This window comes from Polyergus mexicanus, unplaced genomic scaffold, assembly GCF_030449975.1.
Source record: "Polyergus mexicanus isolate NDT 795.1 unplaced genomic scaffold, iyPolMexi1.0 SCAF_7, whole genome shotgun sequence".
Classification (NCBI taxonomy): Eukaryota; Metazoa; Arthropoda; class Insecta; order Hymenoptera; family Formicidae; genus Polyergus; species Polyergus mexicanus.
Genome location: NW_027223327.1, coordinates 5221504 through 5240728, shown reverse-complemented (window position 1 = coordinate 5240728; position 19225 = coordinate 5221504). Strand labels below are relative to the sequence as shown.

The following is a 19225-nucleotide window of genomic DNA, read 5'->3' as shown; positions in this document are numbered from 1 at the left end:
TTACACCAATATTTTAATGATTTAATTAAAAAAAAAACGATTGACCACCAAACGTTTTAATTAGGCTACCAATCATCACCAAGCAACCACCAAACGATTAGATAATTTTAATTATCAAAAAGTTAAAGTGGTCCGGCTAATTTTACGGAGCCCTAAATTTTGTGTCAATTCGCTGCCACTCCGACAAAGCTTGTAGATCGAAATGGGAGTGAAATGAACGCAGTCAGTCGTGTTTCCATCGACTTAAATTTGGTTCTACGCCGCACTAGATGCGAATTAATACTTCGGTGGAAACTAGACCCTTGAGAGCTTTCCAAAACAGTATAATAAAGTATTTTTTGAGTTATTTTAATCTGACATATTTTGATATAAAAAATAAAATATTTCGTAAAATATTCAGTTTTCGATAATCTTACCGTAATACTTTTATGTACAGAATAATGAGACAAATCAATTAGCGCAAAAAAAATAAATAATTGTTTAAAAAAATAAATTGTAAATAATTTTTTTAAAAACAATTATTTTTTTATATTAATTAATTTGTCTCATTATCTGTACATAAAAATATTACGGTAAGATTATCAAGAACTAAATTTTTTTGCGAGATATTTATTTTTTTATATCTAAATATGTCAGATTAAAATATAAAATAACTTAAAAGGTACTTTTAATGAAAAAATATTTTGTAGTGTTTTGGAAAGCTCTCGAGATAAGCTACAAGAATATGTTATGAAAAATAAAATATTATTATATAATGCGCCACTTAGAATTCTATAAATTTTGCATGAAACATTTTTCACGAAAATACGTTGTTTCCCCCAAAAACTGCTGATACGGGCGCTCTGTTACACCCTGTATATACAGGGTGGCTCCAAACGTTCCAGCCAGACTTTGAGATCTTATAGAAAATTTAATTCTGAACGAAACATTATTTCCTGTAAATATGGATCGAAAAATGTTTCCTTAAGAAGTTATCACTCAAAAACTTTTGATGCAAAGGAAGAGCAAAAAGTGAAAAAAATGAAATAAAAAGAAAATGAAACTTAATAAATTTCTTGAAATAACGATAAAAATAAAAAATAAAAATTTTTTTCTTTTATGAAAATAAAATAAATTTTTTTAAACTAAAATAGCATGTGATAGTAGAAAATGAATAAAGACGTGAAAAAACTAACTGTTCTCAAAATGTCCTCCTTTAGTTTCAATATACCTTCGGCATCGAGAGAAACAACTTTTGTTTCGGTACATTTTGTTAAGACATTTTCCATGATATTTGGAAAAATGTATAAAATAATCACGATTTCAGAGGTTTTGAGCGATAACTTCTTAAGAAAGCATTTTTCAACTCATGTATATACGAATTTTTTTGTTCAGAATTAAATTTCGTATAAGATCTCAAAGTCTGGCTGGAACGTTCGGGGCCACCCTGTATAATAAAAAAGTTGTGTAAAATTATAATTATAGTGGCTTTTGACTCACTATAAATTTTATACTTTTTTATTTATTGTTCTTGCCTTGTTATTGCCTTTGTAATGTCTATACTTGAAAATCGATATACAGGGTGTTTCAGAACAACCTTCCATCCTTAAAATGACGTATTTCTGATACGATTCTAAGACGATTTTTCCTTTACCAAAATTTGAATTGAAGCGTAATTTTTGAGTTATAAGCAAAAATAGTTAGCAAATCACGTGTCGAGTACAAAAGGTAGGCAGGAGCGACGCAACGCGCCACAGCTGACCGTCCGACGCGTGATTACCACCGCATGAGTCGCTAACTATTTTATTTTATAACAAAATTATGCTTTAAATAAAATTTTGGTAAAGAAGAAAATGTCTTAGAATTACGTCAGGAATACGTATTTAAAATAACGTCACTTTAGCGAAAGTTGTTCCGGATCGCCGCTCATCGGACGTTGTAATCAGCTGATTGCTATACGATGTGTGTATGGCGGAGTGTGTGCGTAAAAGAAAGAAAGAGACAGATCGAGAGAGAGAGAGAGAGAGGGAGAGAGAGAGAGAGAGAGGAAGGGAAGGAGAGAATGCGGGAGAGACGTTTATACACACGCACGCAATGTACGCATACACTTTTTTTCTCGCTCTCTTTCTCTCTTTTACACAACTCTCATACACTCTCTTATTCGGTCACTCATTCACGCATTCACTTACTCACCTGCTCACTCACAGCGTAATGAATCTTTATGCTACGTATTGTCCTTAACTGCACGATTATTATTTAACGACGGACCGCGGAGACTGCGCGATCACATTGTTACGTTGCCTAGCGATGCGAGAAACACATGTACCGTGCAAGTTGCGACGTGCGTGTGGCGCGTGATTGATGCGAGATAAGACGAACGATCTTCTAAAACCTTCGCATTACGAATGCGGTAAAAAACATGAAACGTATAATGACGTACTTAAAAAAATTAATTATTTATCATAATTAATAATTTATTTCTAATTATAATAAATAATTATTATTTTAAAAAGCATATATTATACGTTATTACGTTTTCGAAATTATTGCATTCACGATGCGAAAGTTTCAGTCAATCGCAAGATCATAAAAATAATGTAATTAATAAATTATACTTGGGAAAATTTATTTTTATTCTGCTCAAATCAGATGTTCCAACGTTAAAATGTATTGATCGTGAAAAGGAGCGAATTAATTAAAAAAAAATTTTAGAGCGGATGCTCGAAACGCCCGCCTAATCCATCCTAATGCAACTCTCATACGTTTTAATACATACAATACACCAACACATACGACCAATACATTTTAACATTAGAACATCTGATTTGAGCAGAATAAAAATAAATTTTCCCAAATATAATTTATTAATTATATTATTCTTGCGATTAAAATAATAATTATTTAGAAATAGTTATTAATTATGATAAATAAATAATTTCTTTAAATACGTCATTATATGTTTCATGTTTTCTACCGCATTCGTAATGTGAAGGTTTTAAGGTGGGTATACACTTAGCGAACGAACACCGAACGAACAGCGAATGCGAAACGTTTTGAACGTTTTTCTCGCACGAATTGTCTTTGATGTATCGCTTCATGAGGGAATCGAGCCGAATGCGAATCGAACGTTCTATTCGCATTCGCTTTGGCGTATATATCTGCTAAATGATAATAACGAACGTTTGCATTCGCTGTTCGTTCGGTGTTCGTTCGTTAAGTGTATACCCACCTTTAGAAGATCGTCTTATCTCGCGTCAATCACGCGCCACACGCACGTCGCAACTTGCACAGTACATATCGCGTTTCTCGCATCGCTAGGCAACGTAACAACGTGATCGCGCAGTCTCCGCAGTCCGTCGCTAAATAATAATCGTGCAGCAGTTAACAATATGTAACATGAAGATCAGAGAGAAGATATAATAGAGGACGGGAGCCATATATATAGGTAATCGTGTAAGTGGAAACATCAGACAATTAGAAAGAGATAGAATCAAGTGACCTGGCTGTCATTGTCTATTCGCGCATGCGCAGTTTTTGATATTTAATATTAGCAGAGCGGACTTGGAGAGTTGGAGAGGACAGAGGAGAGAGTTTAACAGAAAACCTTGGAAATAATTAAAATCTCTATAGAAATATATAATAAAGATTTTTGTCAATAAAATTGTGACAACATGGTTCGAATGTGCATAATATGCAGAAAAGAACGAGATCCTTTTAATTTAGATCGCAGTTTTTATAGGTTAGTTTATTTCAGAATTGTTTTTATAAACTTTTTGAAAAAAAGGTTAAATAAATAGTAATTTATTGAAGTATTTTTATAATAGTAATTACCCATACAGCACAGAACATTGCGGCAATATTAAATTTGTTGCTGCAACGTTGCAACAATATTATAATATTGCCGCAATGTTACTGTAATGTTTTGTGCTGTATGGGTACATTTAAATTGTATTTTTATATTTGATTATAGATTTCCTTCAGATATTGATCTAAAAAATAAATGGCTTTATGTTCTTGGACTGTCTTCTGCTGTAAAAACTGCAACAATTTGCGATAAGCACTTTGATGAAAAATCTTTTCATCACAGTGATGCGTTCACAGTAAGGAAGCGTTTACTTCCAAACGCTGTACCTAAAAGTGGCTTGAAAGAACAAAATATTTCCTTGGTGCAAAATGATGACACAGTACAAAATAATGACATGCAAAACAATGACATGGTGCAAAACAATGACATGGTGCAAAACGATGACATGAGTCAAAATGATAAAGTCATTGATGATGTCAGTAATCATAATAATAAAAGGTATGGTAAACAACATGGTAATTTCTGAAATTTAAACCAAATTGTACAAAAATATTTTACATTATCTTACTATATACATGTAATATGGATATTTTTTTTAGAAAAAATTCTTGTGACGATTATCCCAACAAAAAAATACGATTCTTTACAAACTATACAACAGAGTGGATATCACGAAAGGACTTTGTTTCCAATGATTCTTGGAAGAGATTTATTATATTTTATAATTATCATAAACGATTAATTAATAATAATCATCAAAAGATACGCACAAGAAGAAAGCAAATTATTAACCCACTCGGCATGTAATATTGCTGAAATACTGTAATGTTCAGAAATGGTACAAAAATATTCCATTAACATTTCAGTTGTAACTTTGCATCCGAAATATTTCAGAAATGTACTTGCATCATGTTTTTTAAAATATTGTATTTGCAATATTTCTGAAATCTTTCAAAAAGATAAAAAAGTTTGCTTTAATATTGTATATGTATATTTCTGTAATATTGCAGAAGAAATATTGCAGATGCAATGATTTAGAAACATTTCTGATACATGATGAAAGTAATACTACATTTACATTGCACGCGTTATATTTCTGAATATTTCAGATGCAACATTGCATTTGTAATATTTCTGAAAATTTGCTGACAGATTTTAGTAACTTATAAAAAATTAGATATTATAATTGCATTTGAAATTTCTAGAATAGGATATAATTATAAAATGCTGCATTAATGAAGAATTGTCAAAATTTTATTAAAAAGTAATTATAGTCATAAAAACAAACATTTACTAGCTATATACACAGTCTTTATTGTTATTATTTATATTATTATTATTATTTGTTCTTATTTATTATTATTTATATTATTATTGCGCAGTACTTTTCGCAATTACTATAAAAAGCAGCTCGCGTTTTATACTGCAAATAAGTATGTTTAATTAATTCTTCCGATACTTTTAACGCTTTAGTAATAAATAAATTCATAAGTTACATAATATGTACATGAGATAGGTTTCCAACTCATTAAAATAAGAATGGAATATGCAAATAGGAATGGACATTAGACATCGGACACATCTAGACGCACACTTACTAATACGAGACCAAGCCGTCAGCGTGAATAAAAGGCATAGGGCGCGTTCCACTTAATGACCAAAATGTCTTCGAGAGCCATTTTTATTTCTCTGTTTAGCTCACAGTGATTTAAGAAAAGTAAATTGTTACTAGTGAGAATACACGATAAACTAAAAAAACAAGCGTGAAATTTTTGTTTAAATATTCAATTAGATTATTAAAATATAGTGATGCGAGATACTAATGGTCCAAGAGATCCCGGTTTATGATATATATTATATATATATATATATACCATATATTATATATATATATAAACGGGGCTGAGTTTTTTTGTTTTCGGGTACAGATTTTCTTAAAGAGAAATCCTTACGTATATAGATATATTTATACAGGACAGATTTTCTTAAAGAGAAGGAATGAGGGGGAGAGGGAAATCGGCGCGGGACGAGGGAAGGGGCTTATCGCGGGGTGTGCGTGTGTGTGTTGTCGGTCCGGTGGTGGAGGCCGGTATCGCGCGGGGGGCGTCGCGAGAGAGGTAGCGTTTATGGAGTGAGCGAGACGGCACGTGCGGTGTACGAGCGAGGGAGATAGCGCGTGCGATGTGCGTGCGAGCGGGATAGGTAGAGCGTGCGATGTCCGGCTGCTAGAATATTCGCGGCAACGTGACTCAAGGTTTAGACGCGTCGAGATACGTTTATCGATGTATTACAAATATCGGCGAGCGCCGAGTACAGCGGGTACTTTGTAATTTTTGTGTGAGCTAATTGTTCGGTACAGTGGAAGATTTCGCGATAATCCGCAAAATGGAAATTATGGAAAATATCGCGTAGACTGAACGCGACCTGTTGGAGCTGTCGCGCCGAGTCGCTACCTCGGGCGAGTATTTCGCGTGGGCGCAGCGATGCGAGGAATTTATCGAACAGCTCGGGGAACGCAGCCGTGTCAAGCGTCCGCGACTCTCGATCGGAGTTCGACGATCTCTGGTGGCCAGAATGGCGCGACTCGAGGGTGCGAAGACTCGATTAGAGAGACGGTTTATACATAGCGGTGGTGATTATAGTGGTGACAACAACGCGGAAAGACTCATTTGGCGAGAGATCGATACCGCGTTCGAAAACCGTATACTGACCGGTGCGGTGATTAATGCGGACTATATCGAACCGCGACAATTTCTCGAGAACGCCAAAGACATTGTGCTCGAGCGCGTGCAAAAAGTTATGGAAAGATGTAATAATGTGAAAGTGAACACCATGTTCAATGGTGAGTTTGTGTCGGGTGATAAACGCGCCAATAAAAGTATCAATACCAGAAACTATGAACTCTTTCGCAGGTCCGATCTACACGAGTGGTACGAGCGCCGCGTCGTCGAGCCCACCCTTGCCTCGCTCGAAGAATTTCAAGAACGCGATAGCGGGTGGGCATTGTCGCGAATCCTCGATTTAATTGTAAATATAAATAAATATAATCCAATGCGCGCGGGATGCTATATTAAATTACCGCGAAAAATAATGATGAAGAAAGCGGTAATAAACGTGCAATCTAATGACAATGCGTGTTTCGCATGGGCGGTGGTCGCCGCTCTGTATCCAGCCGAAAAAACCGCGGGTCGGGAATCTTCGTACCCGCATTACACGACAGTGCTGAATCTCCAGGACATTGAGTTTCCAGCGACCGTTAATCAAATAAAAAAATTTGAAATTTATAACGGCATTTCGATAAATGTATACTGCGTCGAGAAAGAGAATAACATTGTCCCGATACGTCTTTCGGCGTGAAAGAAGGACAGACACGTCAACTTGCTGTACGTGCAAGATTCGCAAGACCTCGGACATTTTGCGTGAATCAAGAATTCATCCCGCCTCATGAGCTCGCAACTAAGCAAACATAATGGTCAAAAATATATCTGCGATCGGTACGTATATATTTAATAAATTTAATTGCAGAAATCTTTGAACAAAAATTATTTCTTTTACAGATGTTTGCACTACTTTGGCTCGAACGACAAGTTACAGTCACATACGGTGGACTGTCGAGAGATGAACGAGTGCGCTATCCTATTACCGAGCGATAAGGACAAGTGGCTCACGTTCAATAACTATAATTGGAAAGAGCGGCTTCCTTTCGTCGTGTACGCCGACTTGGAGTGTGTTTTAGAGAAGACGGAGGAAGAGAGAAACTACCAACATCATAAAGTATTTAGCATAGCATATTATGTACATTGTTCGTACGATGATTCGTTATCCGCGTTTCATTCTCGCCGCAGCACCGATTGCATTTCGTGGTTCGTGAAAGAATTAAAAAATTTAGCGCAACGCGTAAAGGCTATTTTAACCACGAATGTCCCCATGGTAAATTTAACGCGAGATAAGCGGGAAAAGTTTTACAGCGCGATACACTGTCACATTTGCGAGAAACTATTCGCGCAAGACGATACACGCGTACGCGATCATTGCCATTTAACCGGGCGGTACCGAGGTCTCTCGCATGCAAATTGTAATTTAAATTATAAAGAATCTTTTTGCATTCCCATAGTATTTCACAATTTATCCGGTTACGATTCACATTTTATTATCGAGGAAATAGCAACAGCGTTCGAAAGCTCGATCGATGTACTACCGATAACGAAAGAAAAGTATATTTCATTCACGAAACACGTTAAAGATACTATCGAAGGATCAGATTCGCGAAGCGATATAAAGTTACGGTTCATCGATTCGTATAAATTTCTCAGTACTAGTCTCGAAAAATTGGTATCGTTTCTAAATAATGATAAACTTCAAATTTTAAAATCGAAATTTCAAAATTTATCGATTGAAGAGTTCAATTTATTGACACGAAAAGGTGTCTTTCCATACGAATACATTGACTACGTCGATAGGTTGCACGAAACGTGTTTACCGCCGCGCGAATCATTTTACAATTCCTTGACTGGTGACACCGTATCCGAGAGCGATTACGCGCACGCCGAGAATGTCTGGAAGCGGTTCTCCGTACGAACCTTGGGCGAATACAGCGATCTATATTTAAAAACGGATGTCTTGTTATTGGCCGACGTTTTTGAAAATTTTCACGACAAATGTATCGAGAGTTATGGGCTCGACCCCGCGTATTACTATACTCTTCCCGGATATACGTGGGATGCCATGCTAAAACATACGAATATTACGTTCAAATTGCTAACAGACATTGACATAGTTATGTTTATCGAACGCGGTATACGCGGTGGCCTGAGCCAATGTTCCGGCAGATACGCGCGAGCCAATAACAAGTACACATCGTCTTACGATCCATCGAAACCATCGTCGTACGTGATGTATTTCGATGTAAACAATTTGTACGGTTGGGCGATGTGTCAACCATTGCCCTATGCCGATTTTCGATGGGTCGACGACATCTCTGACTTTGACGTTAGCGCGATCGCTTCGAATTCGCCCACAGGTTATATTCTCGAGGTCGATCTGGAGTATCCGCAACATCTTCACGACGCGCACGCTGACCTACCGTTTTGTCCGACGCGCGATAAGCCGCCCGGTAAGCGGAAGGACAAATTCCTCGCAACTCTGTACGATAAGAAGCGTTACGTGATACACTATCGCAATCTGCAGCAGTGCACGCGTCACGGCCTTCGCGTCACAAAGATACATCGCGTATTGCAATTCGCTTAATCCGTATGGCTTCGCGATTACATCGAACTCAACACCCGCTTTAGAACACTCGCGAAAAACGATTTCGAGAAAAATTTATACAAATTGATGAACAACGCGGTTTTCGGTAAAACTATGGAAAACGTGCGCAATCATATCGATGTAAAATTATTGACAAAGTGGGACGGACGATACGGCGCGGAGACGATGATCGCGAAACCAAATTTTCACAGCAGGAGCGTCTTTTCGGAAAATCTGATCGCCGTTGAATTGCGCAAACTCGAGGTGAAATTCAATAAACCGATCTACGTCGGTATGTGTATATTTCGATATATCGAAAGTGTGTGTATACGAATTTCACCACGAGTACATGTTACCGTTATATCGCGAAAATTGTAAAATAATGTACACCGATACAGACAGTTTGATTTATCACATCGAGTGCGAGGATGTGTACGAGAACATGAAACGCGATATCGCTAGATTCGACATGAGCGATTATCCAGCTAACAACGCGTATGGTATACCGCTCGAGAACAAGAAGGTGCTGGGCTTGATGAAGGACGAAAATAACGGTGCCATCATGACCGAATTCGTTGGACTCAGGGCGAAGATGTACGCGTTGAGGGTGGATGGTAGGGAGGACGCTAAAAGAGCAAAAGGCGTCAAGCGTAATGTCGTAGCGCGTACTATAACGTTTGACGATTACACGCGGTGCCTGCACGATGAAATTGAAATGACTCGACAGCAGTCCCGCATAAGATCAAAATTGCACGAAGTGTACACCATCAGCGAGACAAAAATCGCCCTGAGTCCGTACGACAAGCGATACGTCATACCGCATTCGATCGATACGCTCCCGTGGGGACATTATCGAATACCCATATAATGTATATATGTATATATGTATGAGGAAAACAAAAGAAATATATTTCTATCTTTCTTTTTATATTTCATATTTTATATGCTATATATGTACTACGTATCGCTTAGGTTCATGCTCCTCGCATATTCACTTACGCGTTCACTCTCTTTCTCTCTTTTCTTTCTGCTCGTTCATTACTGTATTCTTTTGTTCCCATTATTATATTCTTTTGTTTGCTCAACTTTTATTCTTTCTATTCTCGTCTTCCTACATGAAAATAAATTTATTTTTATACAGCATAAATGAGATACACGATAAGTTATTTTCTTTTTCTATTTATATCTATAATTCAAAAGACGAGAATAAAAAGAATAGAAGTCGAACAAATAAAAGAATATAATAATGGTAGTGAAAGAATACAATAAAGAACGAGCAGAGAAAGAGAGTAGCTTGAATAAACGTGTAAACGAATGTGCGAGGAGCACCATATACTTATAATCTTCATGACAATTTATTATTTATAGTTATTTAGAGAAATGAGTAAGGAAAATTTGATATATTTTATCCTTTTATGTTATCAAACATTTGCATATTTATATAAGCTTGCCAATATTTATAGAAAATAACCTTGTCAAACATTTGCATATTTATATAAGTTTGCCTATATTTATAGAAAATAACCTTTTTCTAAAGCAAAAATTTAGAAATTTAATTTTGTTGTAAAATATTAATAAATAATGTGAGAAAGAAAGCAACTTGAATAAACGTGTAAACGAATGTGCGAAAAGCACCATATATACAATACTTATAATCTTCATAACAATTTATTATTTATAGTTATTTAGTAATTTATATATATATATATAAATGAGTAAGGAAAATTTGATATATTTTATCCTTTTATGTTATCAAACATTTGCATATTTATATAAGCTTGCCAATATTTATAGAAAAAAACCTTTTCAAACATTTGCATATTTATGTAAGCTTGCCTATATTTATAGAAAATAACCTTTTTCTAAAGCAAAAATTTAGAAATTTAATTTTGTTATAAAATATTAATAAATAATGTTTTTATGTATCAAATTAATCTTAATCGATATGAAAATAATTTTTTCGGTTAGAGAATTATTCGGTTAATAGTGTGTCCACATAATGGGACGAAAATATAATTTTGAGAGACACTTGCCCCTCTTTGCCCGCAGACTTTCTTTAAAAAGAATAAGGGTTAAAAGGTTAGTATATTTATATACCATAATTTTAGAAGATATTCCAAATTTCTTTTTTAAATTATATCTTTAAAGCAATTCCAAAATAGGAAACAATATAAAGACTTTTGTATAAAAATTGTAACATAATTATGTATCAAATTAATCTTAATCGATATGAAAATAATTTTTATTCGGTTAGAGATTTATTCGGTTAATAGTGTGTCCACATAATGGGACGAAAATATAATTTTGAGAGACACTTGCCCCTCTTTGCCCGCAGACTTTTCTTTAAAAAGAATAAGAGTCAAAAGGTTAGTATATTTATATACCATAATTTTAGAAGATATTCCAAATTTCTTTTTTAAATTATATCTTTAAAGCAATTCCTAAATAGGAAACAATATAAAGACTTTTGTATAAAATTGTAACATAAAATTGATCTTCAAATAGAATTTAGAATGACTACTGTATACACATAAATATACACATTATATATGATGCACATAGTATTTAATACTCATATAGTATTTTTTGTTATAAATGGACAGATATGGGCAAAAAAGAAGCCGACATATAATTACGACGATTACGCGCAAGAATTAAAAGAAAGGCTACGAGCAACAAATCAGCTCGCAAAAGAGCATGTTAAAGAAAAAATTAAAGTAAATTATACGATTAAAAGGAAGCAATCCGCATGCATACAAATAAGCTGAAGCAGTTTATTGAAAATTAAAATCGCCCCGCGCCGATTTCCCTCTCCCCCTCATTCCTTCTCTTTAAGAAAATCTGTCCTGTATAAATATATCTATATACGTAAGGATTTCTCTTTAAGAAAATCTGTACCCGAAAACGAAAAAACTCAGCCCCGTTTATATATATATAATATATGGTATATATATATATATATATATATATATATATATATATATATATATATAATATATATCATAAACCGGGATCTCTTGGACCATTAGTGTCTCGCATCACTATATTTTAATAATCTAATTGAATATTTAAACAAAAATTTCACGCTTGTTTTTTTAGTTTATCGTGTATTCTCACTAGTAACAATTTACTTTTCTTAAATCACTGTGAGCTAAACAGAGAAATAAAAATGGCTCTCGAAGACATTTTGGTCATTAAGTGGAACGCGCCCTATGCCTTTTATTCACGCTGACGGCTTGGTCTCGTATTAGTAAATGTGCGTCTAGATGTGTCCGATGTCTAATGTCCATTCCTATTTGCATATTCCATTCTTATTTTAATGAGTTGGAAACCTATCTCATGTACATATTATGTAACTTATGAATTTATTTATTACTAAAGCGTTAAAAGTATCGGAAGAATTAATTAAACATACTTATTTGCAGTATAAAACGCGAGCTGCTTTTTATAGTAATTGCGAAAAATACTGCGCAATAATAATATAAATAATAATAAATAAGAACAAATAATAATAATAATATAAATAATAACAATAAAGACTGTGTATATAGCTAGTAAATGTTTGTTTTTATGACTATAATTACTTTTTAATAAAATTTTGACAATTCTTCATTAATGCAGCATTTTATAATTATATCCTATTCTAGAAATTTCAAATGCAATTATAATATCTAATTTTTTATAAGTTACTAAAATCTGTCAGCAAATTTTCAGAAATATTACAAATGCAATGTTGCATCTGAAATATTCAGAAATATAACGCGTGCAATGTAAATGTAGTATTACTTTCATCATGTATCAGAAATGTTTCTAAATCATTGCATCTGCAATATTTCTTCTGCAATATTACAGAAACATACATATACAATATTAAAGCAAACTTTTTTATCTTTTTGAAAGATTTCAGAAATATTGCAAATACAATATTTTAAAAAACATGATGCAAGTACATTTTTGAAATATTTCGGATGCAAAGTTACAACTGAAATGTTAATGGAATATTTCTGTACCATTTCTGAACATTACAGTATTTCAGCAATATTACATGCCGAGTGGGAAAATGTATAGCTGGTTTTGTAGTTTTTCCTTTACAGAAAAAAATTCACTGTCATCAATGTCTTTCTATCCCAGACAGCACAAAACATCCTTAGGATCATCCTGAATATGTCCAGGACCGTTCAGGACATTTGTAGGATGTTTTAAGATATTATTATAAATATATTTATAAAAATTTAATATGCATACGTAATTATTTTTAGTTGTGTCGGCTATTTAATATAATTTAGAAATCTTAAGTATTATAATAAGTATTAATGTCCTATAAATGTCCACTGGATGTCTGTAGAATATATCTGCCCTGTCTATTATATTGGATGTCTTTTGGATTTCCATAGGACATATACATGTGCAATTAATTGTTAACATTAATTTCGTTTAATATTAATAATTGAATTTGATGCGCACATTTTCATATATCCAAAATTATTATTTATTTAATATTTCATGAGAAATGTTACTGTTCGCAATATTCCAAAAACTTTACAAACAATAGTATTCAACCGCTAGTTCGTTTGTTTACCGCTATGCGACACGCGAACTCGTATTTGAGATTTGGTCATGAGAATTATATAAAGCTTGCAAAGAGCAACTGACAGGAAATTACAAATGTAATTATTTTCTATCAATTCAATCTCTGATGCAATCCCAACATAGGGAATTCAAATATTGGATTGTTTAGAAAATATTACACAACTCAAACCTGGGAGCCAAACCTAAAATATTTATGTACAGCACGAAAGCCTCAAATATTAAAGAACGGTGAACTATTTTTAATATTACAAAACATAATTTTAATTCATATTTAAATTTTTAAATTTGCTCCTCGAAACGTACGAAAAATATCCCTAACATATCCTATAAAAATCCTTAGGATGTTCCACAGGATCTCCCTGGATTCTCCAGAGGTTAATATACGGCTATCATTTACTCTTCCTCAGGACATCCAGAGAAGATCGGAGGATTACAATGGGATATCCTGAGGATATCCTACATGTATGTCCTGGATGCCCTTTGGACGCCCTAAGGACATCCTTGTGCTGTCTGGGTATTATTTATGGACAGCACGTACCATATAAAAAGTAGAAACATGTTTATAATTATAAGCTTTTTCATCTTCTTTTTCTAATTATAAGCGATTACAGCAAATCTGACAGTAAGAAATCACAGTTGTAACAGCCTTTTCTTAAATATATCAACAGTCAGAATGTATGAATATTCAGATGCGATACGCTTGATCGAAATGTGCGCAAAAGAAATGTGCGTAAAAGAAATGTGCGCAAAAGAAATGTGCGCGAAAGAACTGTGCGCGAAAGAACTGTGCGCGAAAGAAACGTGCGCGAAAGAAATGTGCGCGAAAGAAATGTGCGCAAAAGAACTGTGCGTAAAAGAATTGTGCGCAAAAGAAATGTGCGCAAAAGAACTGTGCGCAAAAGAACTTTGTGCAAACAAACTGTGTGTAAACGAACAGTAACAAACGTTTATTTACCAAATAAAATTAATAATAAATGTCAAAAAATTTCAAAATTGTACATGCATACATGCGTGTGTATGTATTTTAATTTATACAAAAATATGTGTTGTGTCCAAAAGCAACGTGTCCAATTGAACGGTGCGCAAATAAAATGTGTCTAAACGAACCGTGCGCAATTGAAATGTGTCCAATCGAACGGTGCGCAACTTTATGTGTCTAATATCACAGTGTGCGATTGCAACGTGTCTAATTGTACTGTGCGCAAGTGAGCCTCTTCCGCAGTAGAACACATCGACTCGTTAGATGAAGTAACGCTATTAGGAGCAGTATTATGCACGAAATTAAAAGGCAGAGCGATGCTAGATTTCCAAACGCGAAAAATTCGAGACTTCGCACAATTAAAAAATGAATTAGAGGTCTGCTATGCGAGTAAAAAGAGTACGACGCATCTACAAATTGAATTCAATACGCTAAAACAGAAAAACGGAGAAAGCGCACGAACTTACGGACTTAGAGCAGACAAATTAGCCATGGAGCTATACGAGTCAATGATGGAAGGACGACATCATACAGTAGATAATAAACGCGCAATAATGGAAATAATACAACAACAAGCCTTAGAGAATTTCCAGATAGGATTGCAGGACGAAAATAAAACAATTGTTTGATCGCGAGGATATGCTACGTTGCAAGAAGCAATAGCAGCGGCCAGCGCGGAAGAAAAGATTAAAGGACCATCCGCGACCGGTACGCGAAGCAAAATAAATTTCACACCGACCTATAAAAAAGAAAATAAAATAAACGTGCAATGTCAAAAATACGGAAAAATTGGGCATGACGGCCGAGATTGTCGAACTAGCCGATACGCAAATCGATTTTCATTGCCGAAACCCGATAGACAACCCCGCGTAAATACGGTAAATAAATATTGCCACTATTGCAAAAAATCCGGACATGATCGCGAAGAATATTGGTTACTACACGGACGTCCCAATAGAGATCAATCGAGCCGAATCAAACAATATAATTCGCGACCGGAAAATAAAAACCGCAAGAATAGCGAGCAAGGAAAAAAGAAATTTAACTCCGCGCAAAGTAGCGATGAGGAGGAAAGGAACGAAAGAAAGTCGCACCGACCTGCAATGGAATATCAAGTATCACACTTCAAAAATACGCCACATATACAGGCAGGATTGGATCTTGTCACATTACCAATGCGAGAAGCAAAACGCGAAAAAATAAATTTATTATTCGATACAGGAGCCGCAATATCATTAATTAAAGTGAAACATTTAAAAGGCGAAACGTTAATAGAAGAAAAAATAACGCTCACCGGCGTAACGGGACATAAGATATGTACACTTGGAAAATTTAAGGCGACAATAACTCTGGGAGAGCACCGAATCAAGCACACTATGTACGTTGTTAAGGATGAGTTTCCGATAGAATATGACGGAATACTAGGAGTTGATTTCCTACGAAAACATCAAGCCACTTGCAATTATAAAACAAAACAATTAAAGGTAGGACAGCATATCTTAAAGTTTTACCCCTATCTAAAAATGACGCTGAAACCACGTAGCGAAACTATAATACAGGTCGCTATTGACAAGAACACGATAGGCCTGATAAAGGCAGAAGAAACGATACCAGGAATATTCATAGGTAATTGTCTAGTAGAACCTACGAATTACCTGTGCAGCCAGCATTCTAAATACAACGGATAACACAATCGAAATGCTAATGCCGCAAGTAAGTATAGAGGAAATCAAACGAAGTGAAACAGAAGAAATTAACGTAGTACGAACGCCAAATAAAGAGGAAGTAACCCCGCGTAGTGAAAAGGTATTACGATTATTATGTACACAACATTTAAATAAAGAAGAAAAGAAAACAATAATGGAAATCTGCAAGGATTTTAGCGACGTGATCCATATTGAAGGAGAACCACTGACATGCACAGATACCGTCGCGCATAAGATTGCAACGCAAGCAGATAGCTCACCGGTCAATGTACGGCCTTATCGCCTGCCGGAGAAGCATAAAGAGGAAGTAAATCGACAAGTCCGAGAAATGTTAAGAAATAAAATAATCCGACCAAGCACGAGTGAATGGAACGCACCGTTATTGGTAGTCCCCAAGAAAGCCGACGCGTCAGGAAAACCGAAATTACGAGTAGTCGTAGATTTCAGAAAATTAAATGATCTAACTATAGGAGATTCATTTCCCCTATCGAATATAACGGATATATTAGATCAGCTTAGAAACGCCAAGTACTTTACAACACTGGATTTAGCATCCGGATACCACCAAATTCTGATGGAAAAACGCGACAAATGCAAAACTGCTTTTTCCACACCTCACGGGCATTACGAATACAATAGAATGCCCTTCGGATTAAAAAATGCGCCAGCCACATTTCAAAGGCTAATGAATTCAATACTGATAGGCATACAAGGAATAAAATGCTTGGTATACTTAGATGACATCGTAATCTACGGAGCGAGCTTACAAGATCATAACAAGAGACTCATCGAAGTCCTACGAAGATTGCGAGAAAATAATCTTAAACTACAGCCTGACAAATGCGAATTCCTACGAAAAGAAGTGACATATCTAGGTCATATAATTACGGAAAACGGAATATCGCCGGATCCATCTAAACTGGAAGCTGTAAAAAATTTCCCGACGCCTAGAAAAGTGAAAGATATCCAAGCTTTTATAGGATTAGCTGGATATTATACAAAATTTATTGAAAATTTCTCAAAGATTGCGAAACCACTAACAAAGCTAACAAAAAAGGAAAATAAATTCGAGTGGACTCAGGAACAACAACAAGCATTCGAAATGCTTAAAGAAAAATTAATGACGGCACCCTTACTAAAATATACAGATTTCGAAAAGGAATTCATTGTGTTCAGACTATGCAATCGGAGCGATATTATCGCAAGGAAAAATAGACCAGGATCAACCAATAGCCTATGCCAGTCGAATACTAGCAAAAGCCGAACAAAACTATAATACGACCGAAAAGGAACTATTAGCAATAGTATGGGCCGTTAAACATTTTCGACCGTACTTATACGGGACAAAATTTACGATAGTCACAGACCATAAATCGCTCGTATGGTTATTTAATGTAACCGACTCTGGATCTCGATTAATTAGATGGAGGCTAAAATTAGAAGAATACGATTACGAGATCATACACAAGGCCGGGACAGCGAACAGAAACGCTGACGCGCTAAGTCGACACGTGGCAGATATCAACAGCGTCGAGGAGGATGAGAGCTTCGACACGAAGATAACACGAGAATACACGGAAGACGAGAAGCGACGCATTCTATACGAATATCACGATGCACGTGTGGGAGAGCATCAAGGAAAAGAATGCACGATTAATCGAATTTGCCTAGTGCACAATTGGCGAGGATTGACAAAAGATGTCGAAGACTATATAACAAAATGCGAATTTTGTCAAAAAAACAAATTATCACGAAAAATTAAGGCACCGCTAATAATAACGGACACTGCTGACAAACCTTTTGAAAAATGTGCTTTAGATATCGTAGATCTACTAACGATTACTAATAATGAAAATAAATATATTTTAACGTTCCAAGATAATCTAGCAAAATTTAGTAAAGCAATTCCGATACCGAACCAGGAAGCCGCGACAATCGCAAAAGAATTCGCGACAAAAATAATCTTTGAACACGGTATCCTAGAAAAAATATTAACGGATCAAGGAACAAATTTTTTAAGTGAAATATTTAAAAACACATGTAAACTATTAAAATTCGAAAAGATTCAAACAACCACGTATCATCTGGAAAGCAACGGAGCGCTAGAACGATCTCATCGAACGCTAGCCGAATACCTCCGACATTATATAAATGCCGATCAAACGGATTGAGACGAATGGATTCCCTACGCGATGTTCACGTATAATACAACACCGCACACGGCGACAGGGTTCACACCTTTCGAATTAATTTACGGGCACCGAGCAACATTACCGACGACATTGTCGCAACCGCCTAAGCCCACGTATACATACGATGATTACGCGCATGAATTAAAAGAAAAATTACGCGCCGCACAGCAAGTTGCAAAGGAGCATCTAAGGACTAAATCATAATCTAAAACAGCATCTAAAACTATGATAAAAAGACGAAAGAAATCATACTCAAGGTAGGAGAAAAAGTCCTCTTGTACGACGAAACAGTTCGCCGAGGACGATCGAAGAAATTGGACTCCCTATGGACCGGACCCTACACGATAATTGAAAAGAATTCGGAAGTGAACTACACGATAAAAAGGGGAAGGAAAACCATACGCGTCCACATAAACCGACTGAAACCGTTTATTGAAAATTAAAAAGCAGGAGAAAGAAGAAAAAGAAAAAAGAAAAACGCATGAATAAAATAAAAATAGAATAGATGATAAGGAAAACAAAAAACGAAAATTAAAGAAATTCCTACCTTAACGTCCTCCACGCCCACGTCCAGCACCGCGACCCAGATTCCACTCCCGCATAGCCTGAAGGAGGGCCTGACCGCGACCCACAAAACGAGGCGCCGGATCCCAACGGAACTCAAGTCCGCGATCTCGATTGATATGGGGCGGCGGCGCGTCCACAGGCACTTCCGGCACAAACGCAA

At 35.5% G+C, this 19225-nt stretch overlaps 2 protein-coding genes across 7 annotated transcripts; both read left to right on the top strand.

The window, feature by feature from the left end:
- The first annotated feature begins 3173 nt into the window (after nt 1-3173).
- Nucleotides 3174-4672, top strand: LOC138934765 (uncharacterized). Of its 5 annotated transcripts, none has more exons than XM_070298824.1 (4): nt 3174-3424; nt 3534-3718; nt 3950-4282; nt 4384-4672. In XM_070298824.1, exons 2-4 carry the CDS (start codon nt 3651-3653, stop codon nt 4589-4591), a joined length of 609 nt encoding a protein of 202 aa, XP_070154925.1. In that variant the 5' UTR covers nt 3174-3424; nt 3534-3650; the 3' UTR covers nt 4592-4672. The 5 variants fall into 5 exon arrangements, 4 of the variants coding, with proteins under 4 accessions (XP_070154925.1, XP_070154926.1, XP_070154923.1 ...); XM_070298825.1 differs by having other exon boundaries at nt 3531-3718; XM_070298822.1 differs by having other exon boundaries at nt 3174-3432.
- Nucleotides 4673-5848: 1176 nt separating this feature from the next.
- On the top strand, nt 5849-9942 carry LOC138934955 (uncharacterized). Of its 2 annotated transcripts, none has more exons than XM_070299126.1 (2): nt 5849-7278; nt 7342-9942. In XM_070299126.1, exons 1-2 carry the CDS (start codon nt 7229-7231, stop codon nt 9029-9031), a joined length of 1740 nt encoding a protein of 579 aa, XP_070155227.1. In that variant the 5' UTR covers nt 5849-7228; the 3' UTR covers nt 9032-9942. Both variants share the same exon structure in this region, with proteins under 2 accessions (XP_070155227.1, XP_070155228.1).
- Nucleotides 9943-19225: the final 9283 nt, after the last annotated feature.

Bases quoted from the DNA above. Each gene is read 5' to 3' on its own strand.
- LOC138934955 (XM_070299126.1), top strand. From the start codon at position 7,229: ATGAGCTCGCAACTAAGCAAACATAATGGTCAAAAATATATCTGCGAT. The intron at 7,279-7,341 runs GTACGTATATAT...TTTCTTTTACAG, and splicing joins CAAAAATATATCTGCGATCG to ATGTTTGCACTACTTTGGCT.
- LOC138934765 (XM_070298824.1), top strand. From the start codon at position 3,651: ATGGTTCGAATGTGCATAATATGCAGAAAAGAACGAGATCCTTTTAAT. The intron at 3,719-3,949 runs GTTAGTTTATTT...ATTTGATTATAG, and splicing joins TTAGATCGCAGTTTTTATAG to ATTTCCTTCAGATATTGATC. The intron at 4,283-4,383 runs GTATGGTAAACA...TATTTTTTTTAG, and splicing joins AGTAATCATAATAATAAAAG to AAAAAATTCTTGTGACGATT.